We start from the raw sequence: 24779 nt of genomic DNA, 5'->3' as shown, positions 1-24779 counted from the left end.
CTCCCGGACCAGGGCTCGAACCTACGTCCCCTGCATTGGCAGGCGGACTCCTAAACACTGTGCCACCAGGGAAGCCCTTCACAGTGATTTTTAATTATACTAAGGTCACCTTTATACCTACTGTCTCTTCCTCCAAAAATGCTAATACAGAGTGAAATAACAGAATCTTTAGAGTTGGAAACAGCCCAAAGATATAATCAATCCAATCTTCTACCCATTGCAGAACTCCCTTAACACTTCTAACCGGTTGTCATTCAGCTTCTGTGTAGGCATGTTTCCAGACACCTCATTCCACTTTGGGATTTTGCACTGATGTTAAAACCCCTCCTTCTCAGTGGTCTCAGTTCTGCTCTAATCCCTCCTTCCACAGCCTTTCGGTCTGAAGAAAACTTCTCCCAAGTCCTTCACATTCTTCTTAATATTATCACTTGACTTCTAGGCCCCCTTCCCATCTTTGTCAAGAGTATGGTGTTAGAACCAGTCATCATACACGAAATGCTGTTCTGCAAGATTAGGGGGAGACAGTTCTCTATTAGAAACCAAGTTTTCCCAAGAGATGATAAGCTGTGTTCACTAAAGACTCCTCCAGCTTGATGGGTTCAGAGAGGTAAGAGTTCCTGGTCTTTATCACCACAGCTTGTCTCTGAAGCTTTTCTTATAAAGGCCACATATTGTTCAGCAGACACCTTCGGTCATCCCAAATACTTTCAGAATTGTTAGGTAGGTGCATTATAACTCCAGAAATGTATCTACATATTTTCTGATAATCTTGATTAGACTATCTGGAGAATTAACCAGTCTATCCATTATAGGAGCAATTTGGAATGAGACTTTTTATTTCTTAGAAAAAACAATTTGTAATGTCCTTTTTGCCCCTAGCATACCTTTTGGGCCTCTTATTAAGAGTCCTACAAGGCCTAATCTTGATGGTTAGGTTTTCTTTCTGTAAATGTGTTATATATTTCAAATACTAGGACATGGCCTGGCACATAGTGGATTTTGTGTGTTTGTTATCATCATCATATGAAAAACACTGTGGGTTATGGCGGTCCTTGCAAGCTGTGCCTTAAAATTCTTCATGTCTTGCCTGATTCTGTTTGCATACTTCTGGAGAGTCCATGTTCTTCATACCTGGGCTACCTTTCCATTTTTTTATGAAAGATGACCTTTTTTCCCCTACAGTGACCTTACTGGACTCTGCCAGTCATCACACAGCTTTTTCCAGTAGCTGCCATCTTTCATTCTGGACACATTTTTTTCCTGAGATTCCAGGAAGGTTTGTGACATTCACACTTTTTTAGTATCTTATAAATTTTCCGCATTTACCTGAAAAGCTCCCCTGTGGTAACAAATTTTCCATTCCCTAAAATTTCCCAAGAATAGCTTAGGTTGGATCAAAAGCAGACTGTTATCTTCTCCTTTCATCTGCAAGTCAGACTTCTGGGCAAGATGTTGTTTGTGGTATACAAATCTAATGGATCCAAAACTCTCTTCGACAGGTATCTCTGGTACTGTGAGGTAACCGCTTCTAAAGTGCACAGTAAAACAACCCACCCCCACCCGGGCTGGCACCAGCCTGCAACCAAACATGAACAAATTCTGCTGCTAGTCAGATTTTTCCTTTTGACCTGGTTCCTGAGGTCTTTAAACCTGTGCAATGAAATTATTTATTGTTTTATTACAGAATACTGGTGTCCCACAGAGGAACCATAAATGAAATACGGTGCTGTGATGAGGAAATAATAACTAGCATTTTAAGATTTGGTTTTCTTTTCAGAAAGTCTAATATACCTATAATAAAGGTTAAAGCAATTTGTGTTTATTTTGCATTCTAGTGTTACTAATTTTAAAACAGCAATTCTAACAAAAATGCATCAATTGACTATTTCTAATTCTTATCTTTATCAAAAAACAACTGTATAAATTTACAACCAGCATTCTTTTTGAATTGTATAAATCCTCTCTTTAGAAAGGACTGCTAACAAGTGAGAATGAATGAGACAGCACCTTAGCAATTTTTTAGTAATAAAAAGTTCTTTTCAATCAAATCATAGTCTTCCTTTGGGTTTTTTTTCTTGGCTTGGTTGATATGCCCTCCTCACAGCAAATTATCACTCACTATTTGAGCTCCACAGGTCCATTAAGCAGAGGAGAAAAAGAGACTGCAGAATTCTAATGTAAGTTTATTAAATTAAATCTTGAAAATACGTGATGGTCTTGGGAAAAGATCCAGAAGAGGAGAATTCATTTGCTTGCAAAGGCCATAATCTGTTCCTGGAGGAAAAAATGAAACAAAGTGAGTGATACTCTGACATTGTAAAGTATGTGGGCAGGTGAAGATAATACTTTAAAATATCTAAAGTGATTAAAGCAAAAATTTGGCAAAAGTCCCAGATAGATTCTCCTCCTGAGTCCCTCCAAAGTGTCTTTTAATGCAAGTTTCTCAGGAAAGAAGCTGGCCAAGCAGCAAAAGGAGTTTAAGCATCTTTATCTTTACAAGTCCCTATTCACTATTTTAAACCCTTATATAAGGTTACTGCTTAGATGTGGGCCCTAGCACCAAAAACCCCGGAAGGGATATTTCTGCTCATAACCACTGGGGAAGGTACTCAGATAAAGATGATAATTTTACAGCCAAGAAAATTAATTCAAAGAAACCGAGTCATTGGTGAAGTCATTCCTCAGTGAGCAAGACTCTTGGAGATCTGGGAGAAAGAACTCTCTTACTTTGAGCGGAGATACTGCATTTGTAGCCTGCAAGCCCCACGTCCTGAGCAGCACCAGTGGGGTGGCACTGGTAGAATACAGCCGTTTTAGTAGGTCAGTAGCAGCCAGAAGAGCAGTGTTGTGACGCTGTCTGTCTGTTTCATAAGCTGTGAGGTGACTCATGGAGCCTGAAGGGAAAAGGAAAGGTTAAATCCCTAATTCAGTAGTGAAGTTTTCCTTCCTAGCAAACCAGATGCATTATGTCCACTACATCTAGCTACTGAGGGCCATTTTCCTGATCTTCCCGTATTATAGGACCTTGGGATACCTCTCTAAGGTACTTGAATCCTTACCTAAGTCTTTCCCATTGAAGGCTGCAGTCCTGAGGTGATGGAGCAAGCTGGAGATATCCCCAAAGCCCATGTTGGCACCTTGTCCTGCAAGTGGATGGACTCTGTGGGCTGCATCCCTAAGGATAAAGCAGAGTTCAGGTGTAGCCTCCAGCCTAGAGTGAAAAGGAGTGGCCCTGCTCTGTTATTATCTTACCCAATGAGTGCCAGCCGAGGCCGGACGTACTCTGCAGCATGTCCCAACCCAAGAGGAAACAGTACTCGGCTTTTGGCATCCACCCTGGCTACACTTGGGGGCAGCTGGCGAGCTGAGATCTTAGTGGGCTTCAGAAAGGCAACCGCATACTGCAGCATGGAGCCAGCCGAGTCGATGAAGTCTGTGTGGTTGGCATCACTCCACTGAGTAGCACCAGCCACAAAACAAAGTGAAATTTCATGAGCGACTCCAGCAGGGAATTAACAATCCAACAAGGCAACCATTTTATAACCACAGCCAAGGGTAGTGGGACCTAACACACCTAAACTGATTTGTGTCACTAAAGTGACAAGCCCCTCAAACAAATGCAAAATGCAACTTCCCATCACTTCCCACAGGCTTTAGGATCAAGCCAAACTACTCATGAGCTGCCCCTACCTACCTCTGAGCTTCACCTTCCACTAATCCTACCCTCAAAATGCACATGCCAGCCACAAAGTAGCTCACTCTACAACATGCCTCCACACACCCCTCTACTTAGAACGTCCTCCCACTTCTAGTTCACCAGGATAACACCTCAGAGCATGCAGAAGCTGTCACCCCTTTTTGTAAACCTCCCTCCGAACCTTCTTCTGTGTGTGTCTTTCTCCTCCATGCTCCCACAGTATCCTATGCATACTCTACCAACTGTACCCAAACTGTCATTTCTGTATCTTTCTCCCTCACTTGACTGTGAGCTTCCTGAAAGCAGGGACTATGTCTCATCTGTCCAACTCCAGAGCCTTCTATATACAAGCACTCATAACTCTTGCTGAATGAATGTACTGCAAAGGCCTATGCCAGGAATATATACTAAATGACCCATAAAGGGTCACCATTTATCTTGGAAGCGACTTCAGTGTGTTCAGTTCTTTTTATCCTTGAGGTTACTGCAGAGCAGCGGAGCTTACGTTCTTCACTGTAAACCAGTGTGAAGTCATTGGCGAGGCAGTAGGGTTTGGCGGTTAAAAGCATAGGCTCAAGGGCCGGCCTGATTTCAGAACCCAGCTTTGCCACCAGCTGCATGACCTCAGGCAAGTCACCTGTCTCTACGTGAGCAGGATAATAGTACCTACCTCAGTGGTTCACTGAATTAAATACATAAATACATGTAAAAAAAACTCTTCACCTGTACCTGGCACATAGTAAGTGCTGGAGAAATGTTATCGATCAGTATCATTAGTGAATTTAGATAATGTGACATCTGAACTCCAAAAATATTGGTGTCTGTATTATCTAAAGGCTATGTCTACTCCAGTAATAATTATCATTTGTTGAGTACCCTATAATGTACTAGGTATGTTCCAAGCATTTTACATAAATTCTCTTTCTAAGTCTTTAGACTTTTATTACTATTAAACCCTAAGAGGTTGGTGATACTATGTCCATTTTTCAGGAGATTAACAGGTAGAACCAATATTGAACCCACATCTCTCTACAAAGCTTACTCTTAAGCTCACTATGGAAGTGTGCTCAGCCCCTCCCCAGAAACATTTCTGATGAATCAGGCTTCAATGGTTCAGGTACTTGGCATCTGTTAAAAATTATCAAAGTATTACAGCTTCAAAAAAAGTTACTTATCCAAGTAACTACCACCCAGGCAGCTGTTTCAGTCAGCATAGCAGCAGCCCACAACCCTCAGAAGAGCACACAAATTAATTTCTTTGTTTTACATTTTCCTGAGTCCCCTCCTCCACATAATCCACATCAAGTGTTACAGGTTCAAAGGGGCAGCTGGTTGGTTGTTCTTCTTTTCTTACTCAAAACCACCTTTCTGTACCTATCCCAGCAACATATCGTCAGCTGGTGATACTCACAAAGGCAGAGTTAACGGCATCCACAAACTTTTCCTCATCCATGCTGACCAGCTCTGCTGCATGTTCATGGGATGTGGACCAAACCAAGGAACTCAAAGTGTCTGAGAGCTGTGTCAAAAGAACATCAATACCAAGGGCTAAAACTTCTGTTCTTAAGAGCTCTCAAGCACGAAGGAAGACAAAAAGGGGTAACAAAGCTAGCCTGGGCATATTCCCTTGAAACCAGAAAAAGGCTGAGAGAAAATGAAGTTCTATAAGAGGAAGGCTTGATATGTTCAAGCAGACTAGCCAGAAGGACTTCTTACCGGAAGCAGAGCAATGGGCCCGGAGGGGAGAAATCTCTGCCAAGCTACGTTGTTTTCTGTGGCCTACAACGGAGAGGAGAAGAGTTCTTGTGAGAAGTACCCAGTACCAATTATTATTGGTTTTTTTCCTAGGTCATAAGATATCTATATGTATTTTATTTTTTATTTTTTTAACATCTTTATTGGAGTGTAACTGCTTTACAATGGTGTGTTAGTTTCTGCTTTATAACACAGTGGCTCAGCTATAGATATACATATATCCCCATATCTCCCCAGTACCAATTAAACCCGAGCAAGGCCCCCAGATAGTGGGCTCAAGATCTTACCTCCGATAAATGCAGAGTAGCCACAACAGCGGACTGGTCATAGTTCCAGCTAACATTTTGGATTCCAGCGGCCTGCCGTACTCCTGAGTTGTGGCCATCTGCACCAATCTGCATGGAGACAAGAGCCTGCTGAGTCTTAAAACCTTTTAATTAATGAAACTGTTCCAGAAGTTTGTCTCTGCCTCCTAAGAGTTTTCTCCACTTCCCACTGGTGGCAAGCCCATCTGTGGCAGGTAACTCTTTATCATGCCTGCCTCACTCCCAGCCCCTAGAAGGGTAGCCATACATATGCGATCCCAGCTTCAATTAACAGACCAAAGCTGGACATCTGATCCAAGAGGTGCCAGCTGTAGGTTAAACTGAGCCAAAGTCTCTTGATATTTGAACTAGAAAGCAATAAGGCAGGCGCTGGAGCTGAAGAATCCTGAAGTAAGGTTGGGAACGGCTGCCATGGAAAAGGGGAAGCTGATGAGCAGAAAGAGAAAAAAATGGGAGACGCAAGGAGATGAACGACTACAGGACTCCTGAGAGGGAATGAACGGCCTCAATTTCTGACCCTCTGATTCCTGTCCCTGTAAGGCCAGCTATCCTTTATTTCAAGACCTATGATGGTCCAAGAGATTGCTTCCTGTACAGGATTTACAACAGAACCATCTTAACTGGAGCTGGCTTGAGTGGGTATGGGTCCTTATAACCAAAAGCTTTGCCTAAAATTAACTTTAACTATAGCTTAGATCTAAAACTAGAGATGCTAGAATCTAACAAGATGTGGATATGCGAGACCCCTGGCAAAATAAGAATCTTCAACTACCAACAATTTGGTCTGGAGGATGCTGCCATCACCTAGGGTAATATGAACCCAAGGGCTGGAGTCTGCCATGGAAAATGGATAAGGCCAGGTATAGCTGACTGCTTTGCTCTTGTAGAGAACGGTCACTCGGTCTAGGGAGGTCAAAAGAGAAAAAACAAAACATTAGACAGTTGGCCCACAGGTTGAGGAAAAAACTAAAGCAAAGTCCCAAGACAGCTTATATTTATCTTATCATTTACTCCTAAACAAGAAAAGTAAAGATCTCAAAAATAACTCATGTGATATATGCTATGGTCTAAGAGCTAATAAATGACAGAGGCCACAGGGATGAATCAGTGTGAGGAAAACAAGGACAAAAAAAAGTAAGCTCTCACTGAATTGTCACCTGCATGAGGCACTCTTCCCATCTTCATGATCCTGCTCCAGTTTCACTCTATGCCTACATGAACCCACATGTGTTTTCAAAGCAAATAGGGTGGGGAATACCACAGACTCAAACAAGTTCTAGATTTCATAAGATTTTTCTTCCCACTGGAAGTCATTTTACTTTTCTGATCATAAGAAGTATATGCTTACTACTTTTACTTTGTGTAAAAGTCTGAACCACAAAGAAAGGTTTAAAAAGGGGGAAAAAATCACCTTTAATCATACCACTCAGAGACAGCTAGTTAAAGCTTTGTTGTATAGCTTTCCAAACAACTTCCTATGTGTGTATATGCACACACACCCCACACACACTCACACACACAAGTGGGATCATATGACACACTTTTTTTCACCAATATATTATGGGACATGTTTCTAAGTGACTATTAGATCTAAATTATCTTTAGGACCTCCCTGGTGGCGCAGTGGTTAAGAATCTGCCTGCCAATGCAGGGGACACGGGTTCAATCCCTGGTCCGGGAAGATCCCACATGCCGCGGAGCTGCTAAGCCCGTGCACCACAACTACTGAGCCTGCGCTCTAGAGCTCGCACGCCACAACTACTGAAGCCTGTGCACCTAGAGCCCATGCTCCGCAACAAGAAAAGCCACGACAATGAGAAGTCCATGGACTGCAATGAACAGTAGCTCCCGCTCGCTGCAACAAGAGAAAGCCCGTGTGCAGCGACACAGACCCAACACAGCCAAAAAAATTTTTTAAATAAATTAATTTTAAAAAGACAGATAATCTAGTTTTAAAATGAGCAAAAGATTTTAAATAGACACTTCTCCAAAGAAGATATACAAATAGGGACTTCCCTTGTGGTCCAGTGTTTAAGAATCCACCTTCCAATGCAGGGGACGCAGGTTCTATCTCTGGTAGGGGAACTAAGATCCCACATGCCGCGGGGCAGCTAAGCCCACACACCACAACTAGAGAGAAGCCTGAGCACCGCAACGAAAGATCCCACATGCCACAACTAAGACCCAATACAGCCCAAAGAAAAAAAGAAAGATATACAAATAGCCAACAAGTACATGAAAAGACACTCAACATTATTAGTCATCAGGTAAATACAATCAAAACTACGAGATGGGACTTCCCTGGCAGTACAGTGGTTAAGAGTCTGTGCTCCCAATGCAGGCGGCACAGGTTCACTCTCTGGTCGGGGAACTGAGATCCCACATGCTGTGCGGTGTGGCCAAAAAAAATAAACAAAAAAACTACAATGAGATACCACTTCAGTTACTAGGACGGCTATTAAAAAAAAAAAAAAAAGGTTGAGGGGAATAAAGTGTTGGTGGAGAAATTGGAACCCTTATATATTGTTGGTGGGAAAGGGACATGGTACAGCCTCTTTAAAGTTTGGCAGTTTATGAAAATGTTAAACATAGAATTATTACATGACCCAGCAATTCTACTCCTAAGTATCCACCCAGAAGAAATGAAACATGTCCACACAAAACCTTGTCCATAAATGTTCACAGCTTTATTCACAATCACCAAAAAGAAACAACCCAAAATGTCCATCAGCTGATGAATGGATAACCAAATGTGATATATCCACACAATGAAATACTACTGGGCAGTAAAAAAGACTGGAGTACTGATACATACTACAACATGAATGAATCTCAAAAATGCATTTAGGGCTTCCCTGGTGGCACAGTGGTTGAGAGTCCGCCTGCCGATGCAGGGGACACAGGTTCGTGCCCTGGTCCGGGAGGATCCCACATGCCGCGGAGCGGCTGGGCCCGTGAGCCATGGCCGCTGAGCCTGCGCGTCCGGAGCCTGTGCTCCGCAACGGGAGAGGTCACAGCAGTGAGAGGCCCGCATACCGCAAAAAAAAAAAAAAAGGAAAAAAAAATGCATTTAGTGAGAGAAGTCAGACATTAAAAAATACATATTGTATGATTCTATTGACATGAAATGTCCAGAATAGGCAAATCTCAAAAACCAGAAAGTAGATTAGTGGTGCCAGGGGCTAGGAGTGGGACTGGGGAATGACTGTAAACAGGTACGAGGTTTACTTTTGAGTAATAGGAATGTTCTATAATCATATTGTGGTGATGGTGGCACAACTCTATAAATATATTCAAAAATCACTGAATTGTACACTTAAAATCAGTGAATTATTGGTATGTAAGTTATACCTGAATAAAGCTGTTTAAAAAAGAGAGAGGGAGAAAGAACATCCCTGAGATAACTGTTTGAGGGCTTCTTTATGGTGGACATCAATATCTGTAAAAGGGGTCCTTCCAGTAAGTCCCAGAATAACTCTAAGATAGTTCATCTTCCAGAAAGTGAGTGGAAGATGGAAGAGATAGATACCTCACCTGACACAGCCTCCAGCTGCTTAGTGAGAGCGTGCATGATGACATCGTTCTCCACTATATAGCCCATGTCATCTAAATTATCCTTATCGAACATTATCAGGGCTTCTGAGCAGGCATCCCACACCTGGAAACACAAAGGGAAAGTCTGTATTACAACCCAAGGAAAAGGAAATATTACTCCAGTCAAACTGAGCACTGACTGAAGCAGAAAAACCACAGTTTGTCAGTCCCTCTGGCAGCAGGTATAAGGTGGGAGGAAAATTCTCTCATGAATGCTTCCCTCCTACTTCCTTCGACTGAGTGTAAACTCTGTCTGAATTCCTCCCACATTTACAGAAAACCTGTAATGAGAGAATATGAACTCCAATATCTTAACTCAAGATAGACCAAGACAAGCCAAAGGTGATAAAGGAGGCACCTGCATTCGCCGAAAGGCTCTGTATCTCATGTTGCAGATGTGGTCCCAGGCACCAAAACCTACAAAAGAAAGGAGTTATATATAGACCAGAGCAACCTGATGGGACCGGCATCCCTCCTGGGTTCCCCTTTCTCTCTCCTTCCTGTTAAGTAAGAGGTTGTTTTCAGCGTTCTCCAATAATAGGGAAATACTCTTCACTTCTATCCTGTTTGATGCTAGGAGCTAAGCTACTCTGTTCCCAAGTTCAGATTATACAGCATGAAAAAGACCCAGCTTTCATGATCAAAGGTCAAATCGCATTAAAGTGGGGGAAATAATAAAGTGGGGGAAATAAACCAAATCCGTATTTTCTTTTCCTTCATCATCCTATTGAGGATACAAACTCCCTGGATAAAGACTATTTTTTGCTTAATTCCAGAGCACTAAACCGATTCATTCATTGAGGAAATATTTACTGAGCACTTACTATGTGCCAGATACACTTCTAGGTACTGAGCATAAAGCGGGAAACCAAACAGACAAATCTCTGCCCTTCAGCAGCTGACATTCTAGTTGGAGAGATAGACAATTAAAAAAAAATTCATAATAAAATGTCAGGTAGTGTTATAAAGAAAAACAAAGCAGTATAAGGAGCTAGAGAGTCATGCAAGAGTTTAATTTTAGATGGGGTGTTTCTAGATAGGATGGCTTGAGGGAGTAACATTTGACAAAGACCTTAAGACAATTTGCTAACTGGTTCCATGTGTACACATCCATCTATACCCTACAAGCACTTAGCATTCAGGCTCCCCAGCCCCCTATAGGGCTGACTCTGGAAATGAAGAGTATGCTGTTACTAGAAGCGAATGATCGTAATTAGTTCATATAGTTTCAATTCCACCAATTCATAATTACCCAACATAACAAATGATGTCTACATGGACCCACATGTCCCAGAGGTGTCTTCCTCAGACTGCGAGTTGACACATGAACAATTCCAGGGGTCCTCATCTTCGACTATGTACTAGACTTACCAACCCCACCCTCCTCTTCCCAGCCATCTCAGTGAGCTCCCTCCTCGCCAGATGCTCTGCTGACTCTGCTCTATGGGGCACACTGGAAAGTCAAGAGAGACAGGAGATTGGTTCTACGACAGAGGATCTTCTACTCACTACTGAGAAGGGTTGCGGAGCCAGGGGAAATGGAGCTGACCCTGTTGCTGTAAGTTTCTGGCAATTTCCCCAGTACTTTCTTTGGACCTGCTTCTAGCAACAGGATTTTCTTGTCACAAAAGTGAATATCATATCCTAAAAAAAAAAGAATAAAATGTTATATCATTTTAGGAAAATCAGAATTTATTCTTTCTCATTTCCAAGAGAAGCAATATATTAACTAATCCCTTAGCCCTCAGGATACAAATTTCTTACACACATAAAAAGGAAAACATCATGTGGCATCCTAAGCAATAACGTATACTACCATTTCAGTCACGCAAAGCACCCTGCCCATGGTGGTAAGGCCTCTCCAGACAGTCTAACACCCGCCATGTGCAAAGACACAAATAATGGCAAAACCCGTAGCAAATGAACAGACTGCCCTAGAAAGGAAACGTGAAGAAAGGAAGGCTGTAGTATTTAGACACCAGATATTTACAATCTACAAAGTATTAAGTCACTAAAAATTACAAATCCTGTTCAATGGAAAAATGGGGTTAATAAGCAAAATCATTGCGGCCTCAAGATTAAGTCAAAGATAAAGAGCTTGTGAAATAAAAGGGGACCAAAAAATAACATCAACTGTGCCTAAAAATCTGGTCCTAAAACATCTGTATAGGGCTTCCCTGGTGGCGCAGTGGTTGAGAGTCCGCCTGCCGATGCAGGGGACACGGGTTCATGCCCCGGTCCGGGAAGATCCCACATGCCGCGGAGCGGCTGGGCCCGTGAGCCATGGCCGCTGGGCCTGCGCGTCCGGAGCCTGTGCTCCGCAACGGGAGAGGCCACAACAGTGAGAGGCCCGCGTACCAAAAACAAACAAACAAACAAAAACCATCTGTATAGTGAAGTAAAAAGAGGACTTGGAGGGCCTCCCTGGTGGCGCAGTGGTTGAGAGTCCGCCTGCCGGTGCAGGGGATACGGGTTCGTGCCCCGGTCTGGGAGGATCCCATGTGCCGCGGAGCGGCTGGGCCCGTGAGCCATGGCCGCTGGGCCTGTGCGTCCGGAGCCTGTGCTCCGCAGCGGGAGAGGCCACAACAGTGAGAGGCCCGTGTACAGCAAAAAAAAAAAAAAAAAGAGGACTTGGAGACTCTGTTACTGGGTCACCGCAGCACAAACACAAGTCCTTCCACAGTGTCTCAGAGAAAGGTGCAGGGAAAAGATAAGCAGTGAGTTACATGTGACAGAATTTACCAGAGAAGAAACACTGCACGTTTTACTTAGTAACGGTGAGAGAAACCCCACAGACCTTGACCCCTCTTTTTATTTTGGAATCTAAATGAGAAGAAAGGCACTATTATTACATACGACAAAGAAAGTGTGAAAATCAAGGCTGGCTCCAGTCAAAAAGGAGTGAACTGCGCTGAACCCACCAGGTCAGCACGGCGCTCCCGGTCGTGCGGCAGCACCTGAGCAGCAGTTCTGCCATGGAGGATGGGAGAGGGGCCCTGACCACAGACAGGGCTACTTTCTGGCCCATCACATCTCTAGGCTTTGATCTAACAGTAGCCACGGCAACCGAATGCTGCCTGCCACCTGCTCCCTACAGCTCCTACTCCCTGAAGCCTCACCTCCCCAGCAGTGTTCTCTGTACCACACCCGCACACCTCCGCCCCCAGGAGAGGTCAGCTGCTTGCTCCTCTAGGGCAGCTTTCATTTCATTCTTCCTTCTGTTAGTATTTACAAATCTTTCTCCTTTGCTAGATTTTAAATTCTGTGGAGGCCAGGAATCATTTCTTTTCCTATCACTGTACGTCCCCAGCAGCAAATTGCTGTTATCTCCTCAATCCATAAAATAGATAATGTCTTAACAGACATTTTTGTTAAATGAGAAACCAGGAAATATATAGGAAAACAGTGAGATTTCCATCCCATATTTGCCCTGGTGAGTAGAAATAGAAAAATTATAAAAATATCTATTTTAGGCTATAATACCATTACAGTTAAAGGCACAAAAATATATATGACTTAGCTATTGACTGAATTAAATGAAATTATAAATTGTAGGTGACTATCTAAATTTTAACCTTGAAACCACTTCACTCTATATAGAATGCAAGTTAATTCTGATTTATCAAATAACAACCCAGTGCCATAAATTAATAACCTGCCACACTTTTATGAAAAACAGTAGGTTATTATATTAATAATGTTTACTTTTTTCCTGTATATCTATAAGCAAAATTCCATAGAATCACTATTATCATTATCACCATCACTGCTAATGTTTATTAACACCTATATGCCAGGTACAATTATATATGATTTACTGTAGTATCATCTGATATAATCCATACCACGATTTTATGAAGAAAGAAAAGCTATTTTGCTCTAATTATAGAGATGAGAAAAACCAATGTACAGAAATTGTGAGTAATTTATATAATTCCACCCAAATAGAACGTACTGGAGACAAGACTAAGGATTCAAATACATGTAATCTTATACAGACACTTGTTTCTTTTTTTTTTTTTTTTTTTTGCGGTATGCGGGCCTCTCACTGCTGTGGCCTCCCCCGTTGCGGAGCACAGGCTCCGGACGCGCAGGCCCAGCGGCCATGGCTCACAGGCCCAGCCGCTCCGCGGCATATGGGATCCTCCCAGACCGGGGCACGAACCCGTATCCCCTGCATCGGCAGGCGGACTCTCAACCACTGCGCCACCAGGGAGGCCCCCAGACACTTGTTTCTTTACCATTTAACTTCCTTTAAAGGAAAGTTCCTTCTTATTTAAGAAAATCAGAAAAACAATCAGGAGGGAGATTGGCTCAAGATGGTGGAGTAGAAGGACATGCTCTCACTCCCTCTTGTGAGAGCACCAGAATCACAACTAACTGCTGAACAATCATCGACAGGAAGACACTGGAACTCACCAGAAAAGATACCCCACATCCAAAGACAAAGGAGAAGCCACAATGAGACGGTAGGAGGGGTGCAATCACAATAAAATCAAAGCCTGTAACTGCTGGGTGGGTGACTCACAAACTGCAGAACACTTATACCACAGACATCCACCCACTGGAGTGAAGGCTCTGAGACCCATGTCAGGCTTCCCAACCTGGGGGTCCAGCAATGGGAGGAGGAATTCCTAGAGAATCAGCCTTTGAAGGCTAGCGGGATTTGACTGCAGGACTTCAACAGGACTGGATGAAACAGAGACTCCACTCTTGGAGGGCACACACAAAGTACTGTGCCCATCAGGACCAAGGGGAAGGAGCAGTGACCCCATAGGTAGGTCTGGACACTGAACCAGACCTACCTGCTAGTGTTGGAGGGTCTCCTGCAGAGGCGGGGGGCGGCTGTGTCTCACTGTGAGGACTAGGACACCGGCAGCAGAAGTTCTGGGAAGTACTCCTTGGTGTGAGCCCTCCCAGAGTCTGCCATTAGCCCCACTAAAGAGCCGGGGTAGGCTCCACTGTTGGGTCACCTCAGGCCAAACAACCAGCAGGGAGGGAACCCAGCCCCACCCATGAGCAGACAAGCGGATTGAAGTTTTACTGAGCTCTGCCCACCAAAGCAACAGCCAGCTCTACCCACCACCAGTCCCTCCCATCAGGAAACTTCACAAGCCTCTTAGATAGCCTCATCCACCAGAAGGCAGAGAGCAGAAGCAAGAAGAACTATAATCCTGCAGCCTGTGGAACAAAAACCACATTCACAGAAAGACAGACAAGATGAAAAGGCAGAGGGCTATGTACCAGACGAAAGAACAAGATAAAACCCCAGAAAAACTACTAAATGAAGTGGAGATAGGCAACCTTCCAGAAAAAGAATTCAGAATAATGACAGTGAAGATGATCCAGGACCTCAGAAAAAGAATGGAGGCAAAGGTCGAAAAGATGCAAGAAATGTTTCACAAAGATCTAGAAGAATTAAAGAACAAACAAACAGAGATGAACAACACAATAACTGAAATGAAAAATACACTAGGAGGAATCAATAGCAGAAAAACCGAGGCAGAAGAATGGATAAGTGACCTGGAAGACAAAATGGTGGAATTCACTTCTGCAGAACAGAATAAAGAAAAAAGAATGAAAAGAAATGCAGACAGCCTAAGAGACCTCTGGGACAATATTAAGTGCAGCAACATTTGCATTATAGGGGTCCCAGAAGGAGGAGAGAGAGAAAGGACCTGAGAAAATATTTGAAGAGATTATAGTTGAAAACTTCCCTAACATGGGAAAGGAAGGAGCCACCCAAGTCCAGGAAGTGCAGAGAGTCCCATACAGGATAAACCCAAGGAGAAGCACGCCGAGTCACATAGTAATCAAACTGACAAAAATTAAAAAGAAAGAAAAATTATTGAAAGCAGCAACGGAAAAACAACAAATAACATACAAGGGAACTCCCATAAGGTTAACAGCTGATTTTTCAGCAGAAACTCTGTAAGCCAGAAGGGAGTGGCATGATATACTTAAAGTGATGAAAGGGAAGAACCTACAACCAAGATTACTCTACCCCACAAGGATCTCATTCAGATTTGAGGGAGAAATCAAAAGCTTTACAGACAAGCAAAAGCTTTACAGACAAGCAAAAGCTAAGAGAATTCAGCACCACCAAACCAACAAATGCTAAAGGAACTTCTCTAAATGGGCAACACAAGAGAAGAAAAGGACCTACAGAAACAAATCCAAAACAATAAAGAAAATGATAATAGGAACATATATATCAATAATTACCTTAAACGTGAATGAATTAAATGCTCCAATCAAAAGACACAGGCTTACTGAATGCATACAAAAACAAGACCCATAAATATGCTGTCTACAAAAGACCCACTTCAGACCTAGGGACACATTCAGACTGAAAGTGAGGGGACGGAGAAAGATATTCCATGCAAATGGAAATCAAAAGAAAGCTGGAGGGGGCTTCCCGTGGCGCAGTGGTTGAGAGTCCGCCTGCCAATGCAGGGCACACGGGTTCATGCCCTGGTCCGGGAAGATCCCACATGCCGCGGAGCAGCTAGACCCGTGAGCCATGGCCGCTGAGCCTGCGCATCCAGAGCCTGTGCTCCGCAACGGGAGAGGCCACAACAGTGAGAGGCCCGCATACGGCAAAGAAAAAAAAATATTAAAATTTGTATGGAGACAGAAAAGACCCCAAATAGCCAAAGCAGTCTTGAGGGGAAAAAAAGGAGCTGGAGGAATCAGACTCCCTGACTTCAGACTATACTACAAAGCTACAGTAATCAAGACAATATGGTACTGGCACAAAAACAGAAACATAGATCAATGGAACAAGATAGAAAGCCCAGAGATAAATCCACGCACCTATGCTCAACTAATCTATGACAAAGGAGGCAAGGATATACCATGGAGAAAAGACAGTCTCTTCAATAAGTGGTGCTGGGAAAACTGGACAGCTACATGTAAAAGAATGAAATTAGAACATTCCCTAACACCATACACAAAAATAAACTCAAAATGGATTAGAGACCTAAATGTAAGACTGGACACTATAAAACTCTTAGAGGAAAACACAGGAAGAACACTCTGTGACATAAATCACAGCAAGATCTTCTTTGATCCACCTCCTAGAGTAATGGAAATAAAAACAATAATAAATGGGACCTAATGAAACTTAAAAGCTTTTGCAAAGCAAAGGAAACTACAAACAAGACAAAAAGACAACACTCAGAATGGGAGAAAATATTTCCAAACAAATCAATGGACAAAGGATTAATCTGCAAAATATATAAACAGCTCATGCAGCTTAATATTAAAAAAAAAAAAAACCCAATCCAAAAATGGGCAGAAGACCTAAATAGACATTTCTCCAAAGAGGACATACAGATGGCCGAGAAGCACATGAAAAGCTGCTCAACATCACTAATTATTAGGGAAATGCAAATCAAAACTACAATGAGGTATCACCTCACACCAGTTAGAATGGGCATCATCAGAAAATCTACAAACAACAAATGCTGGAGAGGGTGTGGAGAAAAGGGAACCCTCTTGCCCTGTTGGTGGGAATGTAAATTGATACAGCCACTATGGAGAACAGTATGGAGGTTCCTTAAAAAACTAAAAATAGAATTACCATATGACCCAGCAATCCCACTACTGGGCATATACCCAGAGAAAACCATAATTCAAAAATACACATGCACCCCAATGCTCATTGCAGCACTATTTACAATAGCCAGGTCATGGAAGCAACCTAAATGCCCATCAACAGATGAATAGATAAAGAAGATGTGGTATATATACACAATGGAATATTACTCAGCCATAGAAAGGAATGAAATTGGGTCATTTGTAGAGACGTGGATGAATCTAGAGACTGTCATACAGAGTGAAGCAAGTCAGAAAGAGAAAAACAAATATCGTATATTAACGCATATATGTGGAACCTAGAAGAATGATACAGATGAACCGGTTTGCAGGGCAGAAACTGAGACACAGATGTAGAGAACAAACCTATGGACACCAAGGGGGGAAAGCAGCGGGAGGTGGGGGTGGGGGTGTGATGAACTGGGAGATTGGGACTGACCTGTATACACTAATGTGTATAAAATGGATGACTAATAAGAACCTGCTGTATAAAAAAATAAGTAAAATAAAATTCAAAAATTCAAAAAAAGTAAGAGTAAAAACAAACAAACAAAACAATCAGGAGAAAATTTGGTGAGAGAATATTCAGAAGAGACAACAACTAAAAAGAAAAAGAAAAGTTTCTGAAATGGAAGTAAGTTTAGTCTGTTCTAGAAATATCCTTTCCACTAGAAATAACAGAGTATGCAAAATAACAAAAATAATGTGACACATAATTTTAAATTTTCTAGAAGCCACATTTAAAAAGTAAAAATAAAGTGGTTAATTACATTAGTTAATTTTGCTTTAGTTTATCTAATATATCCAAAATAATAGCATTATGAATATTAACAATGACAAAATTGAGATATTTTACATTAATTTTTATACTGCCTTTAAAATGTGGTATGTATTTTACACTTACAGAACAAATGCATTTAGATTAGAATATGGTAAATACGGTATCATATTTTAAGTGATCGGTAGTCACGTGTGACTGGTAGCTACCATATTGGACAATACAGCTCTAGAGACTGAAGGGTGACCACTGTCTCTGAGGGTGCCTATGGAAGAGAATGGATCAAGGTGAATTTGGAGCGAGAGATAATATACAGATCAAATAGTGCCTTCTAGACAGTGGCAGGAAATTTGGACCATATCCTAACTACAGTAGGAGTCACTGGAGGGTTTTCAGTAGATTGAGATGATGTGAGCACTGCCTGTTCTAGTCCAGCTGGGCTATTATATCAAAACACCACAGGAAAAAAAAAAAGAAAATCAGAAACTCTGGATTTTAATCCCAGCTCTCACTGTTTCTAGCTTTATGACATAGTACAATCAGCTCATCACATACAAATGCATGTATAACATTATATATGTTATAAATTTCCTTTAGTCAAAAAAAATTAGGGACTTCCCTGGTGGCGTAGTGGTGAAGAATCCGCCTGTCAATGCAGGGGACACAGGTTCAAGCCCTGGTCCAGAAAGATCCCACATGCCACCGAGCCACAACTACTGAAGCCCACGTGCTCTAGGGCCTGTGCTTTGCAACAAGAGAAGCCACTGCAATGAGAAGTAGGCGCACCTCAAAGAAGAGTAGTCCCCGCTCGCCACAACTAGAGAAAGCCCACGTGCAGAAACGAAGACCCAACACAGCCAAAAATAAATAAGTAAAATAAATAAATTAAAAAAAATTAGATTTCCAAGCACATAAAATATAGCCAGGTCCAATATTTTATTTTATTTTTCAGTATTTTATTTTTTAGCTATTTAATATAACATTTTAGGGGTTTCCTGGTCGTGCAGTGGTTAAGAATCCGCCTGCCAATGCAGGGGACACGGTTTCAACCCCTGGTCCGGGAAAACCCCACAGGCCGCAGAGCAACTAAGCCCATTCGCCACAACTACTGAGCCTGAGCTCTAGAGCCCGTGAGCCACAACTACTGAGCCCATGTGCCACAACTACTGAAGCCCGCGTGCCTAGAGCCTGTGCTCCACAAGAGGAGCCACCCTAATGAGAAGCCCGTGCACCACAACGACGAGTATCCCCTGCTCGCCGCAACTAGAGGAAGCCCGCACGCAGCAATGAAGACCCAACACAGGCAAAAATAAATAAATATTTTTAAAATTTATTAAAAATAATATAACATTTTAGAAAACTAGCTTGGAGAAAAATATTAGAAAATATCACTTACAAATAACAATGTGAGAGGGAAATATAGGTATTTCAAGCGTAAAACATAAACTAATGTGAGTCTGAAGAAGAAAAGAATCAAGGAAAACATAAAAACTGACCTACACGGAAATATGAAGAGCCAGCTGGAAATTTTTCACTTTTAAAGCAGCTGCCTAAAATTAAGTGGATGTTGAATTATAAAGGTTGATCAGCATATAAACTACTGACAAAGAATATTCTTTGGGATACATGCCATGATGATCAAGGGTAGACAGTAGCATGCACAAAATCCCAAGCAGGTAGTGTACTTGACTCCACAGGCACCTGCTCAAGGACAGAGTCTCCTCACAGTGTTCAGCTCCATCTATTTTATAGGAAAAAAGCAGAGGCTTGCTCACTGAATAAATTGCATGAAAGATTTCCACACCTCCCCGCCGCCCCCCGAGAGCTTCAACTTTCATGTTTTAACATTCAGTATTTTCTCTGAGCTTTTTAAATAGGAAATTAGCTGGTGTGTGAATGTTTCTTTTGTAAACCTACGCTTGGTAGTTTTGACTGACTTAGAGTCGGTGATTCTTACATCCTGGTGTACTCGGCCCATGACCTTTTACACAGAGAACTCTGTATTGCCAGTATCTGTTTAAAGTCAGCCCTGACTTTAAGAATTTATACTTTTGGGAAAGAATTTATACTTTTGGGACTTCCCTGGTGGCACAGTGGTTAAGAATCTGCCTGCCAATGCTGGGGACACAGGTTCGATCCCTGGTCCAGGAAGATCCCACAGGCTGCGGAGCAACTAAGCCCGTGCGCCACAACTATTGAGCCCGCGTGCTGCAACTACTGAAGCCCACGCAGCTAGAACCTGCGCTCTGCAACAAGAGAAGCCACCGCAGTGAGAAGCCCGCGCACCACAATGAAGAGTAGCCCCCACTCGCCACAACTAGAGAAAGCCCGTGTGCAGCAACGAAGACCCAATGCAGGCAAAAAAAAAAAAAAAAATTTACACTTCTAAGGAAAAGACAGAAAAATAAACAATTAAAATACAGAATTCTGTAAGTTTATAAAAGAAGTGCTGCTTTCCCTCCTTGAAATGTGGGTAAATGGGGATGAGAAAAAGAACAATATAGGAAGGAAAAAAAGTTATACAAAGAAGATAGCAAAACACCAAATTTTAACAAAATTAACAAAAATTTAGTAAAACTAAAAAATTTTTCAGGCACATATCATACACAATTGTATAAAAAGTTAGGAGATGAAGTCACTATGAGACAGTTAAGCCTTCCCAGTGTTTTTCATTCTCAAAGTGTGGTCTTCAGATCTCCTGCATCCATCTCTGGAGATTATTTGTTAAAAATACAGGCTCCTGGGCCCCACCTGGACAAACTGAGTCAGAGTCACTGGAGGTGGAACCTGGAATCCTCATTTTAAAAATATGCTCCACAGACTGGTAACAACGATTGCCTTTGAGGAGAATTGGATGGCTAACAAGTAGAAATGGAAGTTTTACTATACATTCTTTATACTATATATCCTATGCACTTTTGTATTTCAAAATTCTTATGTGTTATGTCCCTGTCTTAGTTACTCAAAGCCCAAAACCAAAACCAAACCAAAAAACCCAGATGATTCTTAAACATGCTCAAGCTTGAGAAGCACCATTATAGTCCATTTACCGATAGGTAAAACCAAAATGGCTGTCAGGGAGCAAGGGTATATATGTCAGAAAGTCTTGTCAGTCTCAAAAAGGATTTGTATTTCCTAATTACCAACTTTTGAGAGCAAGTTACTTAACCTTTCTGAGCTTTAACTTTCTTATCTGCACAATCTAAAATCAAGAGTATTATGACAATTAAATAAAATATAGGGAATTCCCTGGCAGTCCAGTGGTTAGGACTCGGCACTCTCACTGCTGGGCCCAGGTTCAATCCCTGGTCGGGATCTAAGATCCTGAAAGCCACTTGGCACAGAAAAGAAAAAAGTATATATATGTATGTGTATATATGTATGTATATATATATATACATACATATATATGTATGTATATATATATGCAAAATACTTTAAAAGATGCCTATCTATAGCAAGTGCTCAATAACTGATAACTATGTTTTACAAAATTACTTTGAGACTCAAGCCCATTAGCTCATACAAAGCACTGCTTCCCACCAGTTTCCTAGAAGAGGAACTTCCTAGGGAAGATGTGACTAACACCCCAGAACTGAAATCAGAAAAGACTTTCTCACTGTTAGTGACCTTTAATTTGTGAAGCCAGAATACTCAAATCCAATTTCTGAAAGTCACCATACAGTTGTTAAAAGCAAAAGAATTTGGTTGCCTGGGTTCAAATTCTGACTCTGCCTGGTGTGAGGCTGTGGTGCTTACTTAACCTTGTTTCTTCATATAAAAGATGAAACTATCTACCCCACAAGGTAGTGGAGCAGCCTAAACTATACATGTAAAAGCAAAGTCCTTACCTTAACTTGCATACAAAGTTTAACTCAAAGTGGATCATAGCCTTAAATGTAAAAGCTAAAACTATAAAACTCTTAGAAGAAAACACAGGAGCGAAACTTCGTGACTTTGGGTTAGATAATGATTTCTTAGATATGACACCATAGCACAAGTGGTAAGAGACTGATAAGCTGGACTTCATCAAAATTAAAAATTTCTGTGCTTCAAAGGACACCATCAAGAAAGTGAAAAAACCACCCACAAAATGGGAGAACATATTTGCAAATCATTTATCTGATAAGGGGCTTGTACCCAGAATACATAAAAAAACTCTTACAACTCAATAATAAAAAGACAAATAGCCCAGTTTAAAAATGGGCAGGGAATTCCCTGGCGGTCCAGTGGTTGAGACTTCGCCTTCCAATGCAGGGGGTGCAGGTTCGATTCCTGGGCAGGGAGCTAAGATCCCACATGCCTTGTGGCCGAAAAACCAAGACATAAAACAGAAGCAATATTGTAACAAATTCAATAAAGACTAAAAATGGTAAAAAAAAATAAAATAAAATAAAATAAAAATGGGCAAAGGTTCTGAATAGACATTTCTCCAAAGAAGACATACAAATGACCAATAAACATATGAAAGAATATTCAACATCATTAGTCATTAGGGAAATGCAAATCAAAACCAGGAGATATCACCTCACACTCACGAGTATAACGGGAACAAAAAGACAGTAACAGTGCTGTCCAGGACGTGGAGAAATTAGACCCCTTGGAACTTCCCTGGTGGCGCAGTGGTTAAGAATCTGCCTGCCAATGCAGGGGACACGGTTTCGAGCTCTGGTCTGGGAAGATCCCACATGCTGAGGAGCAACTAAGCCTGTGCGCCAAAACTACTGAGCCTGTGCTCTAGAGCCTGCGAGCCACAACTACTCAGGCCTGCGCGCCTAGAGCCCGTGCTCCGCAACAAGAGAAGCCACCTCAATGAGAAGCCCGCGCACAACGAAGAGTAGCCCCTGCTCACTGCAACTAGAGAAAGCCCGCGTGCAGCAACGAAGACCCAATGCAGCCAAAAATGAATGAATGAATGAAAAAAATTAAGGAATGCCTTTCTTTCCAAAAAAAAAAAGAAAGAAAGAAATTAGACCCCTCATTTATTGCTGGTGGGAATGTAAAATAGTGCAGCCACTCTGGAACACTGGCAGTTCTTCAAAATGTTAAACACAGAGTTTACCATATGACCCTGTAAATCCACTCCTAGGAATATATCCAAGATAACCAAAAATATATGCTTACACAAAAGCTTGTACAGAAAATGACAGTAGCGTTATTTGTTATAGCCCCAAAGTGAAAACGACTCAAACGTCCATCACCTGATGAATTAATAAACAAAATGTGCTATATCCACACAAAATATTACTTAGCCATAAAAAGGAACGAAGTACTGGCACATGCTACAACCTGGATGAACTCTGAAAACATTAAGCAGATTCCATGTCTATGGAAATGTCCAGAAAAAGCCAATCTATAGAGATAGAAAGTACACGAGTGGTTGCCAGGAGCTGAGGAGATTGGGGGGACATGGGCAGTGATTACTAATGGGTTTGGGTTTCTTTTGGGGGTGATAAAAATGTTCTAAAATTTATTGTGGCAATGGCTACACAACTCTGTGACTATACTAAAAATCATTAAATTCTATGCTTTAAATGGGTAAACTTTATGGTATGCAAATTATATCTCAATGAAGCTGTTTAAAAAACAACATCAACAAAAAACTGCCTAGCCTACCTAGCTAAACAGACAATGCCGGATTACTTCCAACTGTGTCCAGAACTAAATAACCTTGGGCGGGTCTGTTTCCCCACGCTTTGGAAGGACTCCTAAGGAGTCCCTCCCACTTTTGACCCTTCGGAATCCTGAAGGAACAAACGTTTGCCCCCGGGGTTCTGGGGTTCCTCTGAGCAGGGAATGGACCACAAGATCTACAACGCTTAGACCTTGGGCAAACAGTGCCAGGGCTCACACGGTCCTCATCGTTCCTCTACGGCCCCGCTCCCCGCCGCTATCGGCCAGGAGATGCGCTTACCCAAGGCACAAGCCATAGCGGCGCCCACCAGGCCTCCTCCGGACACCACCACATCGTACACGGTGTCTGACGAGGCGCCGGCCCACCTCCGGCAGGAGACCAGCGGGCCCCTCCGGGCAGCGGCAGGGGCAGTCCTCCACCGGATCCTAGCCAGCCGGGCCGCCATGGTCCTGACCTGCACCGTAGTTGGCGTCCCGCTGGGCCCGCCTGGGGTTAGCACTTCCGGAGCAGAGCTCTCCAGTCACAGGCCGCTTGAGCCGCCACCTCAAACCGGAAGTGTAACCTGCAAAGAGAATAGGCCAATCAGAAAACGAACTTTGCCTGCTTGGGCGGGATAGATTAGAGGCTGCCTGGGAAGGGGACTGGTTCGTGTATCCGCCTGGGAGCCAATCAGAGGCCCAAGCTAGAAAGAGGAGGAACCTGACCCTCTTAGCTTGCACCTCCACTGCCGCTGTCATCCCCGCTGTCTCCGCTGCCTCTGTCTCTTCCCCGCTGAGAAGATGACCGTGGGGAGGTCTGCGGGAGCCTCCGGCGGCGCTCAGTGGAGCCGTCAGGTGAGGGGAGAAAAAGAAGGGGAGTGATCGTGTCTGCGCCCCGGAAAGAAATCCCTAAGAGAGGAAACTGTTTGAAGTTGCCTTGGAGACAGACGGCAAGGGCGTGTCACAGGGCCGTGGGATTAAAACGGGCAGTGTTTACGGATGCGGAGGCGGACTCTTATCTCCAGGACCTGAACCCCTTGAGCACTTACGTCAGGCTCTTTATAGAACCGTAGCAATGGCCCCCAGTTTCCGCTTATCCTCTCAACCACCCCAGGACTAATAGCACAATTGTTGTCTCCATTTTGTAGAAGAGAAAAATGAGGCACAGAGAGATTAAGAAATTTGCCCCCAGATTCATAGAGACAAAGTAAATTGGTGGTCGCTTATGGGTTGGGGAATGGGGAGGGTTAGGGAAAATAGGGAGTGACTGCTAAATGGAATGGGGTCTTTTGGGGGGTTATTAAAATTGATTGTGGTGATGGTTGCACAACTCTGAGTATACTGAAACCCACTGAATTGTACACTTGTATGAATTGTGTAGTAGGTGTGAATTATATCAATAAAGTCGTTTTTTAAA

The 24779-nt window shown here is 42.6% G+C and overlaps 2 protein-coding genes across 7 annotated transcripts in view; one reads left to right on the top strand and one right to left on the bottom strand.

Annotated features, from left to right (window-relative positions):
• Positions 1–1805: 1805 nt before the first annotated feature.
• On the bottom strand, positions 1806–24160 carry COQ6 (coenzyme Q6, monooxygenase). 5 transcript variants are annotated; one of them, XM_082619488.1, is made up of 13 exons: positions 24089–24160; positions 23664–23946; positions 10882–11016; positions 9731–9789; positions 9313–9436; positions 6551–6681; positions 5740–5847; positions 5414–5476; positions 5109–5216; positions 3253–3455; positions 3060–3175; positions 2728–2894; positions 1806–2274 (listed from the first exon to the last, which is right to left on the bottom strand). In XM_082619488.1, exons 2-13 carry the CDS (start codon positions 23827–23829, stop codon positions 2245–2247), a joined length of 1410 nt encoding a protein of 469 aa, XP_082475614.1. In that variant the 5' UTR covers positions 23830–23946; positions 24089–24160; the 3' UTR covers positions 1806–2244. The 5 variants fall into 5 exon arrangements, with proteins under 5 accessions (XP_082475614.1, XP_082475615.1, XP_082475618.1 ...); XM_082619489.1 differs by lacking the exon at positions 10882–11016 and having other exon boundaries at positions 24089–24159; XM_082619492.1 differs by lacking the exon at positions 24089–24160 and having other exon boundaries at positions 23839–23943.
• Positions 24095–24779, top strand: part of FAM161B (FAM161 centrosomal protein B) — a 13233-nt gene continuing 12548 nt past the window's right edge. Inside the window, exon 1 of one of the 2 annotated variants that reach the window (XM_082619494.1) lies at positions 24095–24217. In XM_082619494.1, coding sequence (XP_082475620.1) covers positions 24164–24217 — 54 coding nt within the window. In that variant the 5' untranslated portion in view covers positions 24095–24163. The remainder of the gene's footprint in view (positions 24218–24779) is intronic. The other variant, XM_082619493.1, reaches the window with a different exon arrangement.

The sequence above is a fragment of the Mesoplodon mirus genome (genome assembly GCF_964341445.2).
Source record: "Mesoplodon mirus genome assembly, chromosome: 4".
Classification (NCBI taxonomy): domain Eukaryota; kingdom Metazoa; phylum Chordata; class Mammalia; order Artiodactyla; family Ziphiidae; genus Mesoplodon; species Mesoplodon mirus.
Note: the sequence above shows the minus strand (reverse complement) of the source record. Positions and strands in the feature narration are given on the sequence as shown.

Excerpts from the sequence above, each read along its gene's own strand:
- COQ6 (XM_082619488.1), bottom strand. The coding sequence starts at position 23,829 with ATGGCGGCCCGGCTGGCTAGGATCCGGTGGAGGACTGCCCCTGCCGCT. Across the intron at positions 11,017-23,663 it reads CGCTATGGCTTGTGCCTTGG|GATATGATATTCACTTTTGT; the intron begins GTAAGCGCATCT and ends TTTTTTTTTTAG. Across the intron at positions 9,437-9,730 it reads GAGCCTTTCGGCGAATGCAG|GTGTGGGATGCCTGCTCAGA; the intron begins GTGCCTCCTTTA and ends TTGTGTTTCCAG.